Below are 26,988 nucleotides of genomic sequence, written 5' to 3' on the forward strand. Positions count from 1 at the left end.
TCCATGTGAAACGGGCCTAACCTCTGCGAGTTTGCCCACACATTTTAAGTGCAAATTAAATAACTTTTTTTAATTCTAAACTACTTTTATTTGCTTAATGAGACATAAAGTAATGTGAATAATAAAATATTATAATATAATACTATATAATATTCTACATAATAAAAAAACTTGTTAACGTAGATATAATTATTAATACAATAAAATAACTAAAATGTAATCATAATCATGAGTAAATCCATGTAGGTACATTTAGATAGCAACTGTTTGTTTGTACATTTTTATTTTGCATTGTTGATAACTTTTGTGCCAATAGTTTTTTTGATTTTATTAATCTGATTACTAATATAATAGTCAATTGCCTTTACAACATAATATTTTTGAAAATGAACAAAAACGTGATAAACTATACAGGTTAACTATTATGCGCTAATTTTTACATTTTAAGAATTAAGATCTAATATTTAAACCATATTCTAATTTATTATTATTTCACTTATTAAGACTGCTGCAGCAAATTGGAAAAAATCGCTTCTAAACGAAGAATTTATGGATCTGAGTCGGCTCTCAGGTTGAACAAAAAAGTAATGAAACATGTAATTTCCTATACCAAAATATGAAACAAGTTAAACTGTTAGGTTTATAGGTACGTCCTATTTACTACCTAATTACTAGTTTGCTGAAGGCGCATACAGCTGCAGTAGAAGCTGCGGCGAGTACCTATCTATAATCATTTATAAAGTATACTCATGTAAAAAATACTCGGTAAATAGAAGATAAATATGTATAGTAGGATGCCATAATGCAATTTGTTTTCTCTCAATGGCTCACGCAAAACACAAATAAAACGAGTTCATGTAAAATTATTATTTTATATTTTAGAGTAATTTTAGAATAAAATCACAAATACAGAAAAAAGGAAGAAGAATATTTTCGAATATTATTATTATAATTTTTATAGATATTCTCTCACAAAAATTCAAATAATGATATAAAATAGAAAATCAACATGAAAAATATGTTAAAACAATTTATATTCAATAATTTTTTAGTGGGTCTGCGGGATAAAACAATTATTGCACTGAAGTTCTCATAAAATATAGGTATTGATAGGACAGAAAAAATTTCATTATAACAAACACTAAAAACTAGAAATGAACAAAAAAATAGGTACTCAATTTTTATGAATACTATACCATCATAAAAAAGATTTAATTCGTACAAACGATCATATCCATCATGATTTTTAGTAGATTTAAAAATATTTAATAAAACATATTTCACGAGATAATTATAAATATGGGTATTTAAATTTAAATTTCATAAATAGTATTATTTTAGATTCTGAACGGAGTGATAACTGTATTGATTTTACAATGATGTATGTTTTTTTATTTTTGTGTCTGCGTACAGTATAACTATTCAAAATAATGCTTTAATTTAAAACTTCAAGGGTGATTTCCGATGGCAAAATGAATATCCTTGGTGCATTATGGAAATAAAAAACATTTTCCAACATTTTTCAAAAAAATCGAGAAAAACAAAAAAAAAAATGACGGAAACACGGGAATTTTTACGCACAACCAGTTTTCGACCAAATCGATTTTTTTATATGGTTGTAATTAAAAAACTAATCACTGTAAATACTTGAAATTTTTACTAAATTTTAATGTTAGTGTTATATATATATAAAGTTAAATTTTCAAGAAATTTTGACTTTTTTTTGAGTTATTTACAAACCATTGAAATATTCGATTTTTATGAGAATTTTGTTTTTGAAGTGTCGATAAAAATTTTTTGGCCGAGTAAAAATACTTGAAAATTTAATACAAAGTTTCCCATAAGTTATTCTTATAGTGATTAAAAAACTATAAGAATACATAGGCAAAATTTTTTTTTTTGGCATTGAAGTTAAAATATTGACAAAAATTCGTCAAAATCATGAATATTTGCATATTATTTTGTGGTAGGTATAATTCATAAAAAATTTTGCATAAGTAGTTTAGAATTGAAAATTGAATGCAAGATTTTTCATAAGTTTAGCTTACAATAATTATAAAAGAGCTTAAATTTTGGTGTATTCAAGTCATTAAAACATAAACCACCTTTTTCACCAACCACTGGAAATTATATCCTAGGCTGACAAATCATCTTCGTTCAAAATCGTTTTTCGTATATAATGATTAATGATACTTATCATTGGATTCAAATTTAACACTCCTATAATATATAATAGTGATCCACACGACACCTAATGTACAGCAGAGCGGTACCCACTTACGTGCTTTTTTTTATAACTATATATATCCAAAATATATCTAGGTATTATCTATATAATACAGTGGTGGCTCGTGATACCACACAATACCACATAAATGAATACAGATAAAATAGTAAAAATGGATTTTCAATTTTTTACACAATTTTTATACAATTTAAGCTTAACTATAATAATTTATTGTATAATATTGTATTAATTTAAAAAAATGAATAAAGGTATATCACTTTATCAGTTATAGTAGGTACCTATTTCAGATAATTTATAATCAATAATCATCTATATTAATAATGAAAAATAAATGGTTTTAAAAATGTAAGTAATTGATCGAAATAATTCACAAGTTAGAGATTTTATTTATGGTGATATAACACATATAATCACAGTGGTGAGAGTTGGTAAATTAATTTTTCTATATAATATTTTTTATGGTATTATAGCTTTGATTTTTGGACTATTTATTAGCAATTTAAAATACATAGTCATACTGTGTTCATATTGGTTATGGTCTTTAGGTATTATTTCAAGTGCTTATTATTACCTTATGAAAATATACTACCGTAGTACCGTAACTATCTTAAACTACTCATAGAATATTAATTATAGGAATCCAAATTTGATGTATATAATGAAAATCTTCTCAAAGAAACAAAAAACAAAGTGAAAAAAATCCCATTTATTTGTGCCAGTAGTGCTAACAAAAGTCATAATATGGGTATAAACATACAAACAACAATGTCCATGATAAAGGTAAGTATATTAATTGTTATATTATAAAATTATAACTACAAATATTAACAACAGTAATCACAATAACAATTAAGTTATACAAATTATTTAGTCTACACCTGTCTAGGAAAATAGTAATTACCTATCTAATGAGTCTCATATTAGTATATTATTACAAATCGTGTTTAAAAAAGCTCGTACAATTTTAAGATAGGTATATTGTAAAATAATAATAAATAATCGATTTTTTAGAAAAATCTGCAAGTACGTACCTAATTAAATAGTATATGAATATCATTTTGATGTTTGGAGATCTTTGGATAAAATATTTTGTGGGTTCCACAGATAAATAAAGATAATAATACATGTTTTAATTATTAAAATTTAAAATCATTTAATATTATAAATTATAATATAGTATATCGCTGCGGTTCTTATACTGTGGTACGCGTAGTATCACTAGTGGTACCTACGCGAAAGACTACATGGTGGTACGTGGAAGGCCGTATGGTGTAGAGTAAATATTCGATTCTGATCTCATTGAAAATTTATTATTTAATTCATATCTTATTTTAAAAATACTAATAAATAAAAAAATTATATATTAGTATTTTACTACCTTATTATTTAAAATAAACGTATTTAACTAAAATATAAAGTACCTATTTAATCGTAGAATTTGGATTGTTCTATTTTTAGTCATTAGTAGTAGTAGCGGTACGCTATTGATTAATAATATACCTAAATGGTATCTACGCAAAAAGAGGATTTGAGGACCACTGGTACCTAATACCTATACTGTATTCCTATATAATGAAAAAAATATCTATAATATATTTATATTTATTTACCTTATTTAATTTTACTACTTTCACCTCATAATAAATTATAAAAACCATCAATTTTCCTACAAAGTGAAAACTTATCTTATCTAGAATAACGTGTTCATTATATTTTTTAAATTTTAATATATAATTTATACTTTAATAAACATATTAAATATTACCTATTATATGTTAATTCAAAATGTTAAAAAATAGAAAAATAAAGGTCCATATTTAGTAGGTATACGTTTTTAATATGAGGTCATTTTTTTTTTTTATATTAAATACGTTTTTCTGTATTTATCGTTTAATAATTACAATACAAATTGTAAATCAGCCCCCCTTCACTACTAAATCTGACCATGATCTGTTCAACTGATCAATCGCCTTGTAGCTTCTTAGGATAGTGGTGTATCATTATTATTTAGCTAGGTACTTATTGTATTATTAGTATTTTTTTTTAGTTGAGTTTATTTATAATAAATATCATTATGAAAATTCAGCAATTCCCTGGTCAAAGTTATGATGATCTGGATTCAATGAATGTATCTAATAACTTTCTCATTGAAACCAAATTGAACAAAAACAGCAGAACGAGCTTAATATCGCAGCAATCTTCAGATGGGCAAATTTGCCCAGTTATATCAGAAGAAAAATTTATAATTCAAGAGGACAGTTTCAAAAATGGTTTAAATCTAAACCCGTGGGCAGTGAAACAAACCGACTCTATAACAAATAATTGTGAGGTAACTTAACTTATAACATGTAATTAATAATAATTTGTAAACTACATTTCGTAGGCAGAGTCGCGGAGATTCTATTATTCTAGTGTAAATACATTGAAAAATACCTGTATTCAATACCATGAAAATATGATCTATATAAACTCTTAAACTCGCCTTACACAATAGTTATGATTAAACATTTAGGGTTCTAGGGACCAATTTTCAAGTATAGTCGATTTTAGAATCAGATTATGCCACGATAATTCACTGGTACATTTTTTAACCTATAAAAATAATTTTAACTCTACCGGCACTAAAATTAATATAAAATTCAACAATAATATTAAAATGAAAAAAATCATGAAAATATATCAAATTAAAAATTAATTTATTAGATTTTGTATAGTTCGGAAAATGTATTACTATATATAATACGCTTTATCTGAAAAAAAAATATGTCAAGTTTATAAAAATATTACTGTCATGATCTATATCTATGCAATCTATGAACCAAAATTGAAAACTATTAAACATTTAAACAATAAAAATGATAAAAGTCTACAACATTGTAAGCATTGTTATATTTTGATTGTCTTAGTTGAAAATGTTAAAATATAAAATATATGTCATTGGTCATTTTAATAAAATGTAGTCTTAACTTAAAGTTTAAAAATAATGTTGGTAAAGTTTAATTTTACAGTTAGTTTCAGTAGAATCACATAAGTACCTACAAAAAAGGTATTATCAATAATAATGTTTGCGATCACTCACTTATACAAAACTTATACACTTATACTTATTCTTATAGGAATATATTATACAATGCATGATTAATTCAGCGTTTACAGTTTAAACTGTTATTTAAGAATTATGTCTATAAGATAAATGGAAATAATTTATATTGTTCATTATGAAAATGGGAAAGAAAATAGCTCACTCTTTTATGTTGGAGTTTGTTAGCCATCCTTGAATTTAGAAATATAATCTTAAAAATTAAAATTGTCATCGACCATCATATTATTTACATACTTTATCACGAATATCTGAAATTGCCTGTACGAAATCTGTGAGTGGATGTAGGGTGTATGTTTAATAAATGATTGCACAGTCAGAGCAGTAGCAAAAAAAAAAAAAAAAAGAAAAAGCACAAAATAAATTATGCCTATTTTGCCTTTGTTATTATTAATATTAATAATGTACATTTTATATAAAATATGCACAGAATAGTGATACCACTTACCTAAATATTAATAAAAGTCATAAACATAAGGCTATTTTAGGCAATTCAAAATAGATAACCATTCAAAATAATACACAATATAGGAATATATATAATAGGTGCACAAATTGACAAATATAATAAAATTCTTACGACATAAAATATAAGACGTTTTATACTACGATGAATGATATTTATAATTTTTAAAATTGACTTGTAAAATTATTATTAAATATTATAAGTTAGGTACATACTAAAATAAAAATAGAATTCAAAATTCAACCTCACGTCAATACATTCATATTTATTGATAGGTACCTAGATCTATTCATATTTCAATATTTAATTATTTATATTTTATAAATTCATGAAAGGAAAACATTTTTACGCTAAGGTGTTTGATATTTTGTCCCTACACAAAATAAAATTAATTTACTTATATTAATATAAATATTAATTTAGGTTTTAATAAAATAATTATGGATGAAAATTAAAATATCCGTAGGTACCTATTTATTAAATCGCTATTACCATCTATTGATTTTAATTTTTATGGATCAAATTTAAATTAAAATAATGCGTAAAAAACAATAGTTTGTTAAAACAGTTATTAAAATGAATAATTGATTTACCATACAAATATCAGTACATTATTTAAAACAATTAAAACCAAGTAAAAATGTTATGTGTGTGGTGTGTCTGTGTGTTGAGGCCAAATATGTTAAATTTAAATGCAATAACATTGATGGACTTAACTATGGCTATGTACACAGTTCATGATAAATTAATACTAATTGTTCATTATATTAATTGAATAATTAGGGCGGCCAACAAAAAAGTTCTTGTTCTTGTCCGAATCGTTCCATGGACAGTTACCATAAAGTAATGGCTCCTTTTATGATGCATTTAAAACGTAAACATAAATCAATAGAAGCTCCTCAAAACCCTTTCACTAAAGCAAAAGTCGTACAATACTACGAATTATTGTCCAAACACACGCAAGAGCTTAAACTAACTATAAACGCAATGGACAATGAACTTCGAATGCTAACAGAGTAAGTATTGTTTTGATTGATTATCTATTTGTCTATATGTATAGTAAGTATGCTGTTGAAAACAAGCATTTAAATATTAAATTAATTTTCCTCGAAGATACATGCGTGATACGGCATTTTAGGAACTTACTTGTATTATAGTAGTGATGTCATTGGAGCTGAATTACGAAAACCTAATTTATTAACATATTATGCTATGATTTTTATTCTGTACTATCTTATATATTTTTTTAAACACCATTTTTAAAATTGAATTTTAAAATCTTTTAGCTGTGTTATTATAAGAGCAGAATTTTCAGATTTTCCCACACACGGAAAATCCATTAACCCGGGACTTGGGGGGCCGATATCAATAGTAATACTTTGTCATAAGAATATTTATAGAAAACTAAACCATTTTGACAGGATACACTTTTTGTTATATATATATATTTTTTAATTGGCGTTTCTTAATAGTTTTTTTGGAAGATATTGCGTGATGCTACCTACCACTTAACTCCGTTACCTGATCAAATCTGATTTGGATAAAAAGCAACAATTTTACACACAATTTTATATTATTTAAAATTATGTTTTCTCTTCACTCGCCGTGATTATCAAGAACTTGTGTTTAAAAAAAAATAACGGAAAAGGCGCTCTTCTGTATAATTGTAAATGTTGAATGTACCTACACAACCTCTACTTAACCTAGTCATTGAGATTTAAGACCATTGAGTACATTATAGTAGCTAACTCTGCTAAGTATGCATTGTGCAGTTACCTGTAAGTTTAGTCAAGCACTAATTTTATCCTGCTATTATTTCCTTCACACATCACAATAGTTCTAAATAGAGAGCCTATATAATAAAGGATAAATATAATAATAATATAATATTATTATAAAAACTCTCTAGTTCTAAATATTGTGCATTTTCTTTATTATAATTAATATACAAACAATTTGAACGGTTAATACCTATTTAATAACACACAATAGACAGTCGCCGTTATCGCAAGTCCTTATAGAAGTCCTTATTAGAATATTTTTTTCTAACTTAGTTGGTACCTATGTTAATCAATTAACTTATAGTCAATTTACTATATTTAAAACTTTTTAAGTTTCTATATACCTACCTAGTTAGTTTTTTTTACCAACTTACCCAGACTTGACAATTATTCGAGGTATAATTATATATTTTTTTCATCGAGATTTTATTAATGTAATAATACGTTTCAATCATCATACATACCTAATAGATTATTAGGTACCTACCTACCTACTTAAATAATTGACGTAGATATTACTCTATATAATTAGAAAATACAATAAACTATACGATCAACATATTCGGAATCAAAACAAAAATCTTATACCGATATTACTTGATACTGAAGACCAAATTAACGCATTACAATCCAAAGTCGGAGATGCTATTGATGTGTATAAAGAAGTAAAGACATTAAAAACAATCAAATTTCAGTGAACCTATAAAATTATATACTTTAAACACACGCATACGTTTGATTATTTTAGGCGGCCTTTGTGAACACGGATGAAGTATCGAATTCGTCATCAAATCTTTTGGCCGATATTAAAGCAAACGAAGATCCAAGACCTAAGGAAACGACAACTATACAGTTATCCAAAGTTTTACGAAGAGTTCAGTCCCTACAAGAGAAACTCAAGACCGGCCATTTCCTACACGGCTGTGGCGACCAGGCTTAATAATTGTGTACAAATATTTTATGAATTATCATTAAAACTATCGTTACTAATATTACAAGAAACAATACATTAACAGTATAAGGGTATAATTATTATAGTCCATGAATATTAATATACCTATTTTAAGTTCTAAGGATACTCATGGACGATGGTGTTATAATGATATATTACATTTAATATTAATTCCTAACAATTTCAAGATAACTGAACTTGTTCATGCACCAGACATTTATATTTTTTTTTGTTAATATTATACACTAACACCATTAGTAACTAGGTATACATTTTTCTCATCTAATCGAGTTCTTGTAAATTTATTTATTATCTATTACCTACTACATTTGTGGCTGAACACTTGAAAAAATGAAGATCTTAACATTTCCGAAATGGCTAAAAATTAATACCTATCAACTTTTATTCATTCCATTAACAATTACTATTTATAAAACAATTTGATATTTGAAAATCTATTAGAAATTACAATAAAAAAAGTTTGTAATTTTTAACAATAATATAATTTTTACTAAATAGAAAAACATTTTTAATGATTTCGTTTACTTGTTGTTGATCAAAAAATAAGTATAATATCGTGCTAAATCTATTTTCACTATACTATATAGTATATTATGTAAAAAATATGTTATTCCTCTTTTAGTGGTCACTTAGTAATTACTAATTAGTCTAACTATAATTATGTTAAAAAAAAAAAAACTCCAATAAATAGTACCAATCTACGAATAAATAATTAGTGAACTATTTGTACAATATGACCTATTGGTTATTTTAGCTGAATAATGGGTAGCCATAGTAATTTTCAACAGTGGTATTTTATTGTATTTATGCTCTCCGAAAATAAAAACGGTAAGGATGATATTTCTTTTTTTTCTTTTGAATCAATAGTTAATAATATACTATATAAATGTATACTATACTATTTAATAATTAATAATATAATGAATGCAATGTTATTTGTTATCTAACAATTTTATTTTCTCTGTCTAATTGTTTGTTTAATAATTGTAGAATATTGTGTTTAGTTAAGTAAATTAAGTTGTCAAATTGAATATGTTAATAGAAAAATCAATGTTAATGAAATTGCAACATTTTTGGCAAAAATTAAATCAACCAACTGTATTACTTCTACTAATAAAATACATTTCTTTGATATTAATATCAAAAAACATAATGAAATTTACTTAGTTATATAGGCTTATAGATGCTTTACAATACCTATTTTACATTTTTTAATTACAACTTCAAATAATGAATAATTTAAGTACCATACTTAAACCATATTAATAGAAGTTGGGAACAAAATTTGAAAAAGTATTCTAATCAATCTCAATTGGAAAAAATACCAAATTTAAACCAGTTTTTGGCCATCAGTATGAATAACAAAATATTGATACATTTTAATTGAAATAACTGACAGTTTGCAATGCTTACAAATTAATTAAATTTTAGATATTTTATTTTTTGCTTTCGATTAAAATATTTACTGAATACTCTAGATGACAATATTGTCAATGCTATTTTTAAAACTATTTCAATTTTATTACTATTCATCATATAATTTAAAGTAAAAATTAGAAACATTTTACAAAGTAATATGAATTGTGGATATATTGTATACAAACATACACACATTGTGTTATACATAGATAAAAATATACATACCAACAATTTGTATTAACATTTAAAAGGTACATAAACATAAAAAAAATTTTTATTATAATTAATAAAATTAATAGGAAAGTGTCATTCAAAACAAAATTTTATCTTAACTAATTATATGACTGTAAGATAAAGTTTTTAATCAAGAAAGATGCACACATTTAACTAAATTTCAGGTTGTAAAACAATACAAATGTATAAAAATAATAATCATAAGTATAAGTTTAAATTCAGTACAAATTTAGTTATATAACTTAAAAATGACATTAGCAATAGAGCACTAGTCTTCATGAATATTGTCCCACTTGAATGGTGGTGCATACCCAAATAAATATTTAAGACATAAATATATAATATAAAAGACAAAGAACAGGCCTATCCAGAAGCCAATGTTGTTAAATACCAAAGTAAATAACAACAAAACTAAAATCCAAAAAATCGTAAAGTATGATGCCATCCAGCGAAAACTGATTGTAGGTGGAAGAATTTTAGGTGTTCTGACACGTTTTCCAGATCCATCATTTCTAGGTTCGTATGAAAATATCTTAATTGGTTTTCTTATTAATGCTTGACGTAGAATGCCCGCAAAAATAGAATTTTCTGTTGATAAACGTAGTATGTTTGAATTAAACTGAAAAGTAAATTAAAATTATCATTTGATTCAAAATTTCTTATAATGTATTAGTACAGTATGTGACATCCTAATGATGTAATAACATGAATTAAGATTTAGAATATATTATGAGTAGATATTATTCAACAAAATAATATTTTTAAGGATTGAGTGATCAATTTTACAGTGTATAAAAGCATAAATAAGCATATTTCTCAAAAAATTGTCATCATTTTTTTTTTATCTATAAGAAAATAATTAAAGCAACTAAAGAATTAATAAATTAAAATAATACTTATTTTTGGTTAAAAATTTTATATAATTAATAGTAACAAATTATGCTTACATAAATTAAAACTGTACTACTATTAAATATTTTTTTTCCATACTGAGATACTTTATAAATTTATGTTTAAATGTAGTCAATGAAATTGGAATTTTATGTAGTCAATGCTATTTAGGAAAATATCATTCCCTTTATGCTATCTTCACTTAACAAGTATACATCATAGCATATTTGCGTTTGGCAGAACCAATTTTAGTGTAGATACTAGATTGCTTTAATATTAAAGTGAATAACCACTCACACTTACTTGTGTTTATCATAGATTTTTTTTAAATTTCTATATTTTACACATAGATCTATGTTGTATGGTTATGTACACCTTTTAACTTTGCTAATAAGTTACACCAGTTACAGTTATATCAAATTTAATCACACGAAATTGGTTTTGCTGAACACAAATTTGTCATGAGTACACATTTAATTAATATAAACGTGAAGTCTTCTCAATAAAAATAAAACCTAAATTTAAATCTATTAGTTTTAAATTTAAATCAATACAATGAACTTCTTACATATAACTCTACAGTATTTCTTAAGAATTTGCTTAAATTGACAAGAAAATAGTTTTCATATGACAAAGCTTCCAAATAATCTGGGTCGATTTCCCATTCTTTTGCACGAGTTACAGGTTTAAAAGATAAATTCATTTTATTCTGAAAATAAAAATAAATTAATACAATCATAGAAAATAAAATATTGATTTCACTTACAGGTTCAAAAGACTGAAGAAGTGAATGACTTTTATTGAAGAAGCTAGAAGTTGTGTTATTTCCACTCACACTAGAAATAGACCACGCTGAAAAATCAGCCATAATCGGTGTAGTTGTAACATTAACATTCTAAAATATTAAAAAACCAACCCTAAATAAATTATTTTTAAATTGAAATGTATGAATATAAAATAATACACTTACAATAATTTGCTCCATGAAAATTAATGATGATTTAAGATTAGTTTCAATATCTGTCCATTCATTAAGAGTATAGTCTGACATTTTATTTTTCTTTGGTGTTAATATTAATTCCAACATTGATAAATTATTTCTATCTACTTGGTCTTCTTGAAAGCGGCGCAATTCTAGAGTAACATGATCCAATGACTTTTGTAGTTTCAAATAAAATAATTTATACTGAAATATAAAATAAGAATAAATTGTTACCATAATTAATAATTAAAACTACTTATCATCACTGAATATTTTTAGCTCAAAATAAATTTATATTTTTAATTTAAAAATATAGAATTAATATTGTATAATTTAAGAATTTAAAAGTGTCACCTTATACGATGGCACTTTTGGCTCAATTAGCTACATTTTCATGAATAAATACAGAATTATAACAAGTAATGGTTGTAGATAAAATAATGAAAAATAAAAAAATAAATCAATAAAATACATAATTAGTATCAAATACATAAAAAAAAGTATGCTAATAAAAATTAAAAATAATAATGGCAGTATAACCAGTGGAAATATACAATTATAACAATAATATTTTTCAGTAGTATATTTAAATATATATTATGCTTTTTTAAAATTATTTAATAAATTAAATTAAATTCCACAAACATAAAATAATTTAAAACAGATATTACATTAAAAAATAAAAAATAATTTTAAATCATGTATATACAAAAAGTGTATAAACATCAGTTCTTTATAATTTTAGATAAATTATTATTTTGCTATACACAATCATAAACATTAAAAAAAATAATAATAAAATAACATATTTTTATCAATAAAACTATTATTTCTTTAATCTAATAAGTGATTAATTGGATAAATAAATAATAAATCAAATGGTTAAAAATAAATATTTACTTCACGATTACGTTCTTCTGAAAACATTAGTTCATATTTAAACAATGGACCTTCAGCCTCAAGTAAACATTCAGTCAATAATGTATTCCATTTTTTTTTTTGTGGTTGGTTGCTTATATACATATTTTCTATATCAAGTACCATTTTCAATAAATATGGGTGGGTAAAAACCTTTAACATAATAATAAAAATAATAAATCCATGCGTATTTTATATATATATGAATAATATATATTATGGTAAATTATTTTATATTGGAAAATAACTTAACGTTATTTACCTACGAATGTGATACTATTGTTATTTTTTAATGAATAACATAAATAACTATGAAATAAGAAATATTGGTTATAATTTATAAAATAGATTCTTAAAGTACCACATTAAGGTGGCTGCTACATCTGAAAATATCATACCTAATGAAAAATTATATAGCTCATTATACTCTAGAATGTATAAAACTATTGTCGTACATAAAAATTTGAAATGGTGATTGACATACAAACTACTTATACAATTTTAAATGAGAAAATTAAAAATATCCTTCTAAACAAATAGGATAATAATAACTCTTAATTGTGTACTAAGGATTATAGTTATCTTATTAAACAAATTAGAAAATCAAAAATGTGTTTAAAAAGTAGCTTGTAATACCAGCGCAGCCATTCCAAGACTGGTTGCAACAATAAATGTTGTGCCTGTCGCAGGGGTAAAAATTTGTGTAACAGTGAATGCCAAGGCATTAACACTTGTAAAATAAAATAAATAAAAACAATAATGCATTGTTTTTATTTTTCGAAATACTTATGTGTATTGTTTTTCATATTATAAGAATTGAGTTTCCTATCTCGAGGTATCTGATCTTAAATAATAATTACCGGCATATTTTATTGTTAACCTGATTATTCAGTTTATAATGATAATTACCATATATTTAGTCAATAACATTAATAAACAAGGCAAATAATATATATTTCCGTTTAACATCATTTACCGTAACATATATTATTAAAGTATTTTTTTTTAAATAAAGTAATTAATTATTCATTTTTTAATTAGTAAATTATTAAAACATATTATTCACCTTTAGCATCCGATAAACCATAATTGAATATCTTGGTGAACACACATCAATACAACTGAATCTTTTTATAGCAAGATAAAATAATTTGGTATAACATAATAAATTTCTTATTACAAAAATTCTCCATTTATCATTCATTTCTAACTCTGTGATAGAACATTGCCTGAACAATAAAAAAGAATCTCAATATATTTGAATGTACCTATAAAATTTAAATGTAGTTTTAATATATTACTGCTTAGATAAATCATCATAACGCCAAGGTTGAATAAAACAAAGCCAATTCTCAAGCAAAAGGCGAAATGAGAAATCCTGTGGCCAATTAACCATATAATATGATAAATACTGATAGATTTGAATACCATGACGAGACATCAATATTCTGAAAAAGTGTTTAATATACTGTTTAATACTATATCAATTAACTACTAACATAAAAATAAACTTACAGTTTCAAATTGTCTACTGGCAGATATTTAGCACAGTTTGAATATAAATGTAAATGTTTTATGAAACATCTTATAAGCTTTGTTAAATCGATGCATGGTACCTAGAAATATAATAAAAATAAAAGTATTAAGAAAAACTTATTAATAATGACATTGATTTTTCAATAGATAAAAAATAATAAATAATAAATAGAAAGAATAAAATATCAAGCCCTAAGGTAACGATCAGAAACTAGTGGACTATGTGACCACCTGGTGATTTGTTATCAATATTTATTTTATAGTTTAATGAAGTTTGTTTCACAACCGTGATTAAATTTTTAATTTTAATAAAAGGTTTCAGTTGCATATGATTTACAAATGAATAAATATTGAAACTAGATAATTCATTTAAAAAGCAAGTTATCATTGAATATTTTTTTGTATGTACATAAATATGTATTGAAGAAATTCAATAAATATATAAGTAATGATTTAAAAACTTTACTTAAATAAAATTATCTTAATTATTTATTATTTATTTATAATTTAGACAAAGTAAATACACTAGCCAATGGTAGCACCTAAGCATATTTAAATCTCAACATAGTGCTTACATCGTAAAGACTGCTAAGTTAAGCGAGTTTTGAGCATTTTAAAATTAAGATATATATATACAGGGTGTTCACCAATTTAGGGAACTCTGAATTTCTTGGCCGGAATTTTTGGAATAAATCAATTTTTTTTTCAAACTGGTGGTATATAAAGACACATTTTTCGATACATTTCAAAATTTCTTGAAATTTTGGTCTGCACAAACTCAGTACAAACTATTTTTTTTGAAAAACAACACCTATTTTGAACACCATATTCATATAGGCCTATTTTTTTAAAGCAATTTTGATGTATCAATTATGATTCTAAATTCAAAATTGACTGAATAAGAGCCATGTCAATTTTAATAAATAATACATTTTTGTATTATTTTAAAAATTTTTATAAAATCATTTAAAATTAGTTCTTATTGATTACTTTTTGAATATTTGTACGTATTTTTTTTAGAAGTGTTATAATTTTTTACTCATATTATGTAAGTCTTGTTTATAACACTCCTAAAAAAAAAAAAAGTACAAATATTCAAAAAGTAACCAATAAGAACTAATTTCAAATGATTTTGTAAATTTTTTAAAATAATATAAAAAATATATTATTTATTAAAATTGACATGGCTCTTATTCAGTCAAGTTTGTAAAAAAAAAATCCGGCCGAGAAATTCAATGTTCCCTAAATTGGTGAACACACAGTGAACACACTGTATAATACCAAAAAATGCAACAAATATTATATACTTACATTACTGAACAAGTTGTAATTCAGCCAGATGTCAGCAAAAAAAAATGCTACTACTTCACTTCGCCAGGTTGCTTCTGATGTCAACATCCAAGATGAACTTAACATTTTATCAGTTAATAAATCATTAGAAGCGACATCTTTTTTTATGAAGTTCAATAATTTACTAAAATATAAACACATAATAAATTATAATCATAATGTTTGATGGCGATAGAACAACATAAAATACATTACATTTTTTTTTAAATGAAAAAACAAATTTAGTATTAAACATTGCTTTAAACATACCTCGTACTTGAATTTTGGTTTTGGTTAGGAATTGGTGATAAAACATTGAACTGAATTTGAGGTAAAATCATAGAAGCCGAATTGTCTAATGGTAAAAAAAAATTAAGATACTCTAAGCATAACAATTTGTACACAGATTGTTCATTAGCATCATAATTGTCATTAAAAATCTCATCAGACGTCAACTTTAACCCATAAATGGCAAAATGAAACATATAGTATTCAAAAGAATCTAATGTTTAAGTTAAAGACAAATTTAAATGTAAATGAAAAAAAATGATAATACAAATATAACACAAAAAATATAGATTTACAGCCAAATCCTAATAGGTAAACAAAAACCTTACAATTTGTTTCGAAGTATTTTAATTGTATAATTTGTACACAACAAAAGCATATTAAATCATTACTATACATACTTTCAATCAATATTTTATAAAAAGGATACTCAAGTTTAATCCAATGGGTGAAATTGAATCAGCATGGTACAAAAAACGTGAACCGTAATAAGATTGCCCAAATGATCTATCAATTTTTTGTCTAAGCTCAACCTAAAATATATTTTATTAATAAATAAGTCCAAAAATATTTTAATACTGTAGTATATAATAAATAAGTCAACTTACTGGTAAATCAGAAAAGTAAATATTAAATTTTAGCAAATTGTTAGACAACAACTTATAGCATAATTTAAAAATATGGCCACTACTAGATAAAAAGTGAAACGCGCTATCTGGTTCTAGGCAAATGTATTTTTGATCATCACGTACCTGTAATGATAAATTATTATCAATAAGACGCCTTCCATGTTATAATAGCAAAATATTGTCAATATTTAAATATAAGATGTTCATTTTGATCTCACTAATAATTTCCAAAGAGAATTTTAACTACATAATAAACTAGCAAACACTAAGAACTATTATTTAAAATATTAAAGGCTGAATACTTATTTTTTTACTCACTTAATACAATAATAACCAGTATTATTTACATAAAAAGTACCATTGACTTTTAAAAAGAATGTCTAATTAAAATTAAAAATTGTTGTTTGTCTGATATGTTTGTTAAATAACTCAAATATATTTATTCATAAGAATAAAAGAAAATATTGTGAAACAATAACCACTAGAATAAAATATTAATATAATATAATTGACAAAATATTGCCTAAAAAAAAAAAATTATGTAGGTAGTTTTTAGTTTGAAAAATATTTACTACATTGAAATTTAATATGCTGCTTTGATTAAATCTTTACAAATTTGGGCAAAAATGATTTATTTATTTAATTTTTTCAAAGTTCAATAGCAAACAAATTGATTTTACCTGAATAACATAAAAATATATTAATAAAAATTAAAAAAAAATTACATACTCTTGTCTTCAGTTTATCTAATGCCCATCCTTTATCGGAGCCCCGTCCAAAAATTTCAAATATGATGTCTACAAAGATATTGTACAGATCTCTTTCGTCCGCATCATCAATATAACTCGTGATCATTCTGATCCGCTCCATCAGCGAATAACCGGACTTGTTCGAGTCTACAGAGGCTGATAGTGTTGATGACAGCGCTATAAAATAATTTTAAATATTAAAATAAGAATTTCAAGATAATGATTAACGATACACTTACTGGTATTGGTCACCGGTGGGTAACAGAATAGCGGAGAATTCATGATTTTGTTGTAATACAACGAAACACATTCAAGTCGAACGTAGTTGTGTAATCGGTTTCGTACGTGCACAAGAAAATTTACTGGTCATCAAAGGTGTAGATCGCTAATAATTTTTTTAACTATAGTTGTATAGTTTTTGCTGTTGTTTAATTGTGTGTCAGACAACCGACGATTCGAAATGGAACGCGTTATACGATGCACAAATGCATGATAGAGTGTTATATAGTATTATTGTTAAACACATACATTTTTCATTTTTTAAACAGTTGGTCAATCGTTATGAAAGGAACGCCAGTATGTCACTATGGCTTATCACAGAATAAACGGCCGGGCAGGCGTCTTTTTCATAATATCATGAGAGCGATGTTCGTAACCTCAAACCGTCTTTGTTTATCACGGTCGTTTGGTCGCCGTTAGTTAATTATTGTTATCACTTGATAATAATATATGATAATACGTTTGTTCTTTGATAATACATATTATAACAAAATTGAAAATTTAATACCTAATCGTAATAATTTATAATATGGTCGATTATCGTTCCGTTCACCTACACACTAAATAAAAACAGTTTAACTATAGTTCTTTCTGTAAACTTCACTAAACCAGATTCCACTTCTCTAGTGCAACTTTAATTCTGTGCTATATCTATTGACCATGAGAATAATATAAACAGAATAAAAGCATCTAACATTATTAATATTTATTATGCATTTCCATTTCCATGGTACTTCGCATCAGTGATGATTAGTTAATTGAGTGGTGTAAATGTACCACTTACACCACCACATTTCAAATGTAGTAGTACCACAGAACAATGTAAAACAAGTCTATATTATTAGGCCACTAGAAAACCATAAAAATTTGTTTATCCATAATTTCTAGGTATTTTCAAAAGTATATATTTGTTTCAAAAATTAAAAGTATGTATAAAATTATCATTTTCATGCCAGCATTATTTTGTATCTAATTCCTGTTTCAATGGTACAACTTTTTGAACATTTTTTTGACTATAAGTTATTGCATTAATTTAGAACAAGTAATAATTGATGAGTTAAATGCAACGTATTTTGAAAGAAGACATTGACTGAGTTTAAATTAAAAAATAATTTGTAGTTTTTTTTTCAACGTTATATAATAACAAAGTTTTTAGTAATAAAATAATTCAATACTTATTAATAAATAAGTATTGAAAAATAGAAAAAAATAATAAATTTAACACAAAAAAAAATTGTTTATTAGTCTAATATTTTCAAATAAAGTTAGTATTGGTGGATTAGAAATTAAAATATTTCACTGAATCAGTACTGAAATAGCCATTAAAGAATTAATTAATATTATCAAATAATATAAAATTTAGAATTTTGGTTATCATATATTTAATATATTTTTTTTTTGTTATAAATTTGTAAAAAAAAAAAACTTGTTAAATTTATAAAATATGCATAATATAAAAGTTCTTATACCTAAAATATGAAAATTCCTATAAAAAATAATGAAATATGTTAAATTATGAAACAAATATTTTTGTATTTAAAATTAGTGAAGTATGAATTGAATTTGTATCGAACCAGAATTTTAATATACTTTCTAAACAAATATGCAAATGTCTTAAGTTCAGAGCCTTAATTATAAAACTTATTTCTTCTTTATTTCAAACAGTTAACAGACATTTCAGTAAGAAGGAATGAGCCACTGATAAATTAAGGATAGTGGCAAGAAGGAAACATCCTAAATTAATTGTTAATAATAATTGAAATACGTTCAACTTTTTAACATTACTAAACATTTTACATTATAAATAACATACCTATTCAGAAAAAAAAAGACTAACATCTAAATAGTAACTGTAGAACTCCCCAAAAAAATCTTAACTACCTAAGATTTTTAGAGATATTGTGTAAATACTATATAGTTCATGCCATAAAATATTAATTATATTACATAAAATCAACTTATAAAAATTGATTATTGTTGGTAAATTATAAAATTCAGTAAAATCACAATAAAAAAAATATATAGAGTTTATAACATTTCAAAATTAGTAAACGGTATAAAAGTAGTTATTTTATTAAATTATGAATTGCTAAAATTGTATTAAATGCAAACCTCATAACAAAAAAATTTTCTATGTAAAACTAGAAATTCAAATAGAAGTTCATAGAAATAAAATGGAGCAATAATCCAATATTCACGTATTTAACATTTATATTTTATAGTATTGTTGTTAGTTATACGTTGACTATTCAGTATTCTGTTTAGAAGAGTTGTTTTTTTTTTAATTTTTCTTTTCTACCTTATCTAACATATGATAATAAATTATAATAGAGAAATTAAAACAGTTATAATATATATATTATAGTTATATGTTCAACATTTGAATTACCAATAAAAAATATAAAATACGTCATATAACAATATACATATAATATATTTTAAAACTTATTTTTATTCAAATTAGTTATATATATTATTTTAATAGTCGTTGTTTGTTATATCAATAAAGTCTCCATAAAATGCTGTAATTGAATTTATCTTTTGGTTGATAATATTCTGTTGTACTTCTACTCTCCCTAAAAATCTTGCTAACCATAAACACTGAAAAGTAATAACAAAAAAATTATGATAATTGAAAAAATTTGAACCTAACCATAACCTACTTCAAATATATTAGTGGTTTTAGGCATATGAAATGCAATATTTGGTGCGATATTTTTAACAATATCAAAGATAGTAAAACCACCAAATTCATAATTCTTGCACATGGACGTAATACTAAAGCTATTATCAATCAAATATTCTGGACCACCCCAAGGAGGTGACATACATACAACATCAGCTCTTAACATTGAAGACATTTCAAAAAAATTGCCAACAATAAATTCAATTTTATCAGCTACGCCATATATTTTAGCATTATTTTGTGCTAGTTTTATTTTATACGGATCTATATCAACTGCTATAACTAAAAACAAATAATTTCTATCAAAACCGACATTATAACTTACTTTTAGAATAAATTAATATGTAACAATACCTAATTTGCTCGTAAATGCTAATTGAATTATATTCCCACCAGCACCACAAAAAGGGTCCAAGGCAATGTCATTTTGACAACGTTTTGCTATATGGTAACTTAATATTTCTGGACATACAGAATAGAAGCTTTCTGTAAAAAAGATAATTTTATTAAAAAAAAAGGAAAAATAAATTATTTTAATGTAAATACCATCATCCAGTAGAATACCATGTTCAAATTTTGAAAATAACATATGCCTCATTGTCCAGTATTTATTGGAAAACCTTCTCCGATTACTAAGCCTAAGAGAATATTTTTTTTCTCTATGAATATGTCCAGTACTTTTTGGAGTTATTGGTTGGTCTTGATAATTATTCTAACAAATAGATTTATTTACAGTCAAGCTTTTTTTTGACAGTAATTCATTCAGTGTTAAACTAATATAGTAGACACAATTTAATGTAATAAAATAATTACAACCATATTACATTTCCTAGTAAAAGACACTAAGTGGTCTGATGTTTGAAAAATTTTTAAACATACAACATATACAATTTATTTCAAAGCAATAATGAATTAAATATTTTTAAAGGGCATTTCAACAAATCATATAAAGTTTATTCAGGTAGTGTTAAGATATTTATAAATTAAATTATGTGTCAACTACAAATGATGAAATTTTAACAAATCTATAATAATTTATAATAATGTTATAATAAACATATGTAAATAGACCATCCCTGTAAAATAGTCAATTAATACATTATGTATACAAATAATAGTTCCAAATCTAATATTAAATGAGATAAATGAAAATTGTTTATACATACTCTATTCTCATCAACATTAATGAGAAATTTCTTCTCCAGAGAAAATTTAGAAGAAACTGACTTCTTATCACTTTCTTCACAATAATATTTATGCGAACTATCTAATGATTTCTAAAACAAAATTAATAAAAATTGATTAGTTAAATTAATTAATACTACATGAATAAAATGTTATCCAGTAAAATAAACAAAAATACACTAACATCTGATTTTGGCGAATAACAATTTCTATTTGGAGTGTAACTGACAATATTATTCTTATGATAATATATCTGTAATGGCTCCATATAATATTGTCTAGAATTAGAATTACACACTACCAAACCTATATTTTTGAGAGCAGCATTAATTTTGTGTACTTCTTTATCATATAGTTTCCTACAATAAACAATAAATTAGACTATTTAAATTATTTTTATTTTAAATATTCTTCAGAGTTGTAGTTTCCTACAATAAACAATAAATTAGACTATTTAAATTATTTTTATTTTAAATATTCTTCAGAGTTAGTAGAATGGCTAAGATTTTTCAATTAATAACATTTTAACCAAAAGTAATTCAAGCTTAACAATTATAATTTATCATTAGTTATTAAATCGTCGGCGATTGTAAACTGTGCCCAAAGTACAGGTTTACACAAAATTACACATGTTATACATGGCACTCGAGTTATTATCTAGTATAAAAAAGGTGGTGTGTAAACTGCACCTGGGTAAAATTTTAAAAATGAATACCTAGCTATATTTTTGCAAAATAAAACAAAATTTAAAATTCCAATCTCAAATTTATATATTATAATTTATTACAACCATATAATATAATAAGATTAAAAACTAAAACAAAATATATAATTTTAATAAGTTTTAACTATTAAAATAGTTAATATATTATATTATTCATCACAATTTTATTTATTAATTAAAATGTAACATTTCGTGTTTTGTTTTTGGTTTTGGAATTTTAGATAATATAAGATTCACTTTCAGCTAAGTTATAGGTACCTTTTTAGCATAAATAAAAATTCAGGAGTAGTTTACTATGCCCAAAATTGTTATGTAGGTACATTTTTTTATTTTTATATTTTAAGAAGTAATTCAAATATACACCTAAAATTAAAATTAAAATATATAAAGTCAATTAGTAATAATTTATAATGCTATAATGCTACTATAAAGCTTTTAGATTATTATGTTTAAAGAGAACCTAAAGTTATTTCACTAATTAAAAAAATGTAAATATATTTTTTTTCTACTTTAAATACCTAATTAAATATAATTAATAAATACTAACATAAAAGAATAACTTACATTTTAAAATTAAATGACTCATTTTCATAAATAGTAGTGCCTAATTTAGATTTATCTGAGTGTAAATCAAATTCATCATCACTATTTTTTTCATAATATTCTAAATTTTCATAATTTGAGAAATCGGAATCACTAAAAAACATATGAACAGACAAATTAATAAAAATTATACATAAATATTATAAATCTCAGTAATTTATTTTAAAAATAAGTACAATTGTTTACTAAATAAGTATTTGAAAAGTAAATATTTTGTACAGTATAGAAAAAAATTATAGCACAACGAAAAAAAAATAACTTAAATTAACTTAAAACTTTAAAAATTAAATTAAATTCTGTTCAGTGATTTTTCTGTACCAAAAACTTCAAAAATCTAAGAAATAAAAATGTAGATATCTATGTATTAGGTATTTAAAATAGATACTTCAATTAGAGTTAAAACATGGTAAATATCAAACACTCTGATCATAATTCATCCGTTTTCTTTATAATGATGATAAAAATAAGTGTCCAAACATTTGTAGTACAAAAATGAAAGCTGCAACAATCTAACTTATCAAAACAATTCTTAAACACAGAATATCAATTCTAACCACCCCTCAACTCTTACAAAACTTACTGATTCACTAACCTATAATCTGATTCCTAACCAACAACTGTTGTATACCGTTATACAAAATATAAATAAGTATATTATTCAGTTAGGTATCTACCCTGTTGGCCTGTTCGTCATTCATCTACTAAACATTTAAATTGAACGGAGTGGGGAGCTAGGGCAAAGCAATTCACCCCTACCCCCTCCTTCATGGACGATATTTTTTTTATCGTGAGTTTTATAATTAAAATAATTAAATAAATGATTTTAACAAATTTATTATCTATTGGGTACTTAATAATATTGAGAACATATTATATGTTTAATTTATAATCAACGTCTTTCTAAAAACACAATTTAGTCACACACTCCTTCTTCACTATCTCAAAATACGGTCATATATTATACGGACATAGAAAACAGTGATACGAGTCGATTATGGCGGATCGAAGCAATTGTTATTGTACTGTTATAATATGTATACACACACGCGTAAAAAAGTTCGTCGATCCGAGTCGTCTGCCATACCCCACCCACACAATCGCCAAAAGTTTTGCCGGTCGGCTCTCTAAAAATATAAGAGGACGTTTCGTCCGCACGCGTCGTCTCCGTCTTACGACGAACGTACAACACGGTGAAATCCGTTTTACACGAGTAAGGACGACAAAATCTATCGCTCGACTCGGACTACGACCCGAGTGATCCGGCTTATATATCGTGTTTGTAAGACGTCGACGGGGGGTTGAAGCGCGTCCTCTCGATCGACGGACGTGGGTACCTATCGCTCCGGACCCGGTGCTCACCTGACGTTGGCTACGAAGCGGCTGCACAACATGCTGATGGTCGACTGGGACTTGTCGGTCCTTCTGTACAGCACTTCGGCCAACTTCTCGGTGTGCAGTGAAAAGAACAACGGCCCGAGGTCCAGGTAAGTGGTGGTCATGACGGTCACTGTAGAGAGCCTTGGCCGGCCGAGATGGGTTCGGCGGACCGCGTCAAGCGGCTATCGCGGGTACCGGACCACGACAACGGCGTTTCCGAGTGCGAACGCGCCCACGATGCGCGTCGAGCGTCGGTCGCAGACTGGGCCTCAGCGGCGGAGACGGTGGAGATCGGATAGACGGCCCGGACGGGAGTCGAGGCGAATCGCGCGAGACCGCCTAATTACGAAAAACCGGGCGACGGACACGCACGCGCAAACGCCCTTCTCGCCGTGTACAATAATAATATAATTAACTACACAGAACAGATTAAATTTAATAATGACATTGCGGTAATGAATTTAAAAAATATTTATCTATCGTTTTGTACGGGTGTACATAATAAAAGATACCTACGCGACAGCGTGTTGTCTGCTGCACGACAACTTTCCGACTGGGGGGCCCGTCGCGGCCCCGAGGTGACGTTATAATTCATTTTGTTAGCGTTCACTCCAGAGTCCGGGCCGATACGGGTTTCAGACCCACAGGGTCGAAACGGGAGATGACGTCGAACACGTACCAAAACGACGATGCCATCCGGTGATCGTAAAATTGTATGGAAATAAAATAAAATAACGCAATGCATCGACCATCGAGTGTGTTAGAAAAGTCAGGATAATATAATATTATAGTTACTGTAAACTGTAAACTGTAAATCGTTATCGTGAAAGATTCACAAAACGAACACGTTCCCCGTATACTAAATGTCTACACTATTATCACAGTTAATTATTGTAGTTTGTATTGTATTATACGGTTGAATGTAGTAGTAAAATCTTATCGTTTCTCGGAAGCTAAAAATAACATATTCGTCGTGTACCATGTCTGTTTTTAATTCTAATATTATTATATTATTTAAGATTATTTCATTTTTCATTATTATTGTTATTATTCAAGAAATAAGAACTATTCGATCCGTGTCAACGCCAAGTAGGTAGCGAATGTTGCCAACTACGAAGTTTAGTGCATTTTGTTGTATGAAAACATTAGTATAATATTAAAATATTTGCACTTGTCATAATTTATCAGATCAAATGGGAAATTTTAAATAGTGTAATAATATTTTTATAATAGACAAATCTCAGTTTTTCGTGTTATTGCCTTCTCTGTACCTAATTCTAATTGGTAATAACTAATTAGTAATTATTAACGAGGTAAATAAATATAATAGGTAGTATGTATGTTATATTAATATATATTATGTATGTACCTATTGTACCTACACATTATATAAATAAGTATTAACACTCGTCATTAATATTTATTAAAATAAGGCTCACTGGTCACTGGAAAAACTAAATTTCCACTATTGCTAGTTGGAGTTCTTGGTATTAGCACAGAATAGGTGAAATAAATTAATACATTTCACCTATTCTGTGGTATTAGTGGTACTACACCAGGTCATCAAAATTCTAGAGCATTCTTTGAAGAGAACAATACGTAAACGCAATATGCATAGGCATAGACATAGATATTTAATCTATGGTAAACGTCACTCATATCCACGATTATAATCGTGCTTATATCAAATATTTGAATGTGTACGATACTCAGTGGCGAAGCTAGACAATTTTTCCTGGGTAAAGCCGATACTTTGATGTAAGAATAATTGAATTGAATAAAAAAGTTACAATATATACTGTATATTATACATTTATTTTTAATTTTAAAATTAATAGTACCTATAATAGTTATATAATATATAGACTACACATTCAATAATTTCAATATGATAAAAAACATTTATTTTTGAAGAAAAAAAACCTAACCCGTTGGTTATGCCACTGACGATATTCATTATTTTATTAGAATTAGGAAATAATTTTGGGATATATTAATGTAATGACATTTTATTTAAAGATATATCAAACAAATTCATACTATACAATACGAGACTAGTACCTAATAAAGATTTTTTCAAAATGTTTATAGGTAGGTAATATTAAAAAAAATATGTTGTATTGAGCAACTCAATGTAGACTAAAAATTATAGAAGTATTAACAACTAATAAGAACTATAAGTTCAAAAATTGTTTAAAATAAATAAAAAGTGTCTGCTTTCCTTTATTCGCTATATTGTACCTATTAATTATTATTTATATTTTATATACTTCTTTAATTAATTCAAATAAGACATAAGTAAAATATACACAAATTAAAATTAAATAACTGCTTATTTGGTATTTATTTTGTGTTTATAAAGTCCCAACACAGTAACACGATATAATGTAGGTACTTTAATACATTATTGATAATTTATAATTTTTATTGGTAATCCATTATGATTTTGATTTCACATTTTAAATTTTAAACTGTTATTACTTTTTGCAGCAGTAAGCTGTGCCTGCCTATCTAAAGCTTTTAAAAATTTTAAAGGTTGTTTCTGGTAGAAAATTTAATATAGTTGGTACTTATTAGATGCCAGGTGGTAG

The 26,988-nt window shown here is 25.4% G+C and overlaps 3 protein-coding genes across 4 annotated transcripts; 1 reads left to right on the forward strand and 2 right to left on the reverse strand.

Moving 5' to 3' along the window:
* The first annotated feature begins 273 nt into the window (after window positions 1-273).
* On the forward strand, window positions 274-8,587 carry LOC114132803 (uncharacterized). The gene is made up of 7 exons (XM_050207935.1): window positions 274-414; window positions 505-584; window positions 2,885-3,028; window positions 4,335-4,577; window positions 6,598-6,830; window positions 8,128-8,260; window positions 8,344-8,587. The coding sequence occupies exons 1-7, from the start codon at window positions 387-389 to the stop codon at window positions 8,533-8,535; spliced, it is 1,053 nt and encodes a 350-aa protein (XP_050063892.1). The 5' UTR covers window positions 274-386; the 3' UTR covers window positions 8,536-8,587.
* Window positions 8,588-10,130: 1,543 nt separating this feature from the next.
* LOC114132802 (sphingomyelin phosphodiesterase 4) lies at window positions 10,131-18,157 on the reverse strand. Its single transcript, XM_050206729.1, has 14 exons — window positions 17,783-18,157; window positions 17,524-17,720; window positions 16,774-16,917; window positions 16,596-16,698; window positions 16,148-16,379; window positions 15,860-16,022; window positions 14,528-14,628; window positions 14,314-14,460; window positions 14,079-14,241; window positions 12,995-13,165; window positions 12,083-12,298; window positions 11,879-12,007; window positions 11,681-11,821; window positions 10,131-10,840 (listed from the first exon to the last, which is right to left on the reverse strand). The coding sequence occupies exons 1-14, from the start codon at window positions 17,823-17,825 to the stop codon at window positions 10,490-10,492; spliced, it is 2,301 nt and encodes a 766-aa protein (XP_050062686.1). The 5' UTR covers window positions 17,826-18,157; the 3' UTR covers window positions 10,131-10,489.
* Window positions 18,158-20,254: 2,097 nt separating this feature from the next.
* LOC114132807 (trimethylguanosine synthase-like) lies at window positions 20,255-25,378 on the reverse strand. Of its 2 annotated transcripts, XM_050207556.1 has the most exons (8): window positions 24,380-25,378; window positions 22,982-23,113; window positions 21,878-22,052; window positions 21,675-21,785; window positions 21,055-21,220; window positions 20,863-20,994; window positions 20,486-20,790; window positions 20,255-20,423 (listed from the first exon to the last, which is right to left on the reverse strand). In XM_050207556.1, exons 1-8 carry the CDS (start codon window positions 24,517-24,519, stop codon window positions 20,301-20,303), a joined length of 1,284 nt encoding a protein of 427 aa, XP_050063513.1. In that variant the 5' UTR covers window positions 24,520-25,378; the 3' UTR covers window positions 20,255-20,300. The 2 variants fall into 2 exon arrangements, with proteins under 2 accessions (XP_050063513.1, XP_050063514.1); XM_050207557.1 differs by lacking the exon at window positions 22,982-23,113.
* Between the last annotated feature and the right edge of the window lie 1,610 nt (window positions 25,379-26,988).

This window comes from Aphis gossypii, chromosome X (assembly GCF_020184175.1).
Source record: "Aphis gossypii isolate Hap1 chromosome X, ASM2018417v2, whole genome shotgun sequence".
Lineage (NCBI taxonomy): Eukaryota > Metazoa > Arthropoda > Insecta > Hemiptera > Aphididae > Aphis > Aphis gossypii.

Excerpts from the sequence above, each read along its gene's own strand:
- LOC114132803 (XM_050207935.1), top strand. The coding sequence starts at position 387 with ATGAACAAAAACGTGATAAACTATACAG. Across the intron at positions 415-504 it reads AAACGTGATAAACTATACAG|ACTGCTGCAGCAAATTGGAA; the intron begins GTTAACTATTAT and ends TCACTTATTAAG. Across the intron at positions 4,578-6,597 it reads CTATAACAAATAATTGTGAG|GGCGGCCAACAAAAAAGTTC; the intron begins GTAACTTAACTT and ends TTGAATAATTAG.
- LOC114132802 (XM_050206729.1), bottom strand. The coding sequence starts at position 17,825 with ATGAATTCTCCGCTATTCTGTTACCCACCGGTGACCAATACCA. Across the intron at positions 16,380-16,595 it reads ACCCATTGGATTAAACTTGA|ATTCTTTTGAATACTATATG; the intron begins GTATCCTTTTTA and ends CTTAAACATTAG. Across the intron at positions 14,629-15,859 it reads ATTACAACTTGTTCAGTAAT|GTACCATGCATCGATTTAAC; the intron begins GTAAGTATATAA and ends TTATATTTCTAG.
- LOC114132807 (XM_050207556.1), bottom strand. The coding sequence starts at position 24,519 with ATGACCACCACTTACCTGGACCTCGGGCCGTTGTTCTTTTCACTGCAC. Across the intron at positions 22,053-22,981 it reads GAGTCATTTAATTTTAAAAT|GAAACTATATGATAAAGAAG; the intron begins GTAAGTTATTCT and ends TGTTTATTGTAG. Across the intron at positions 20,995-21,054 it reads TGGTATTCTACTGGATGATG|AAAGCTTCTATTCTGTATGT; the intron begins GTATTTACATTA and ends TCTTTTTTACAG.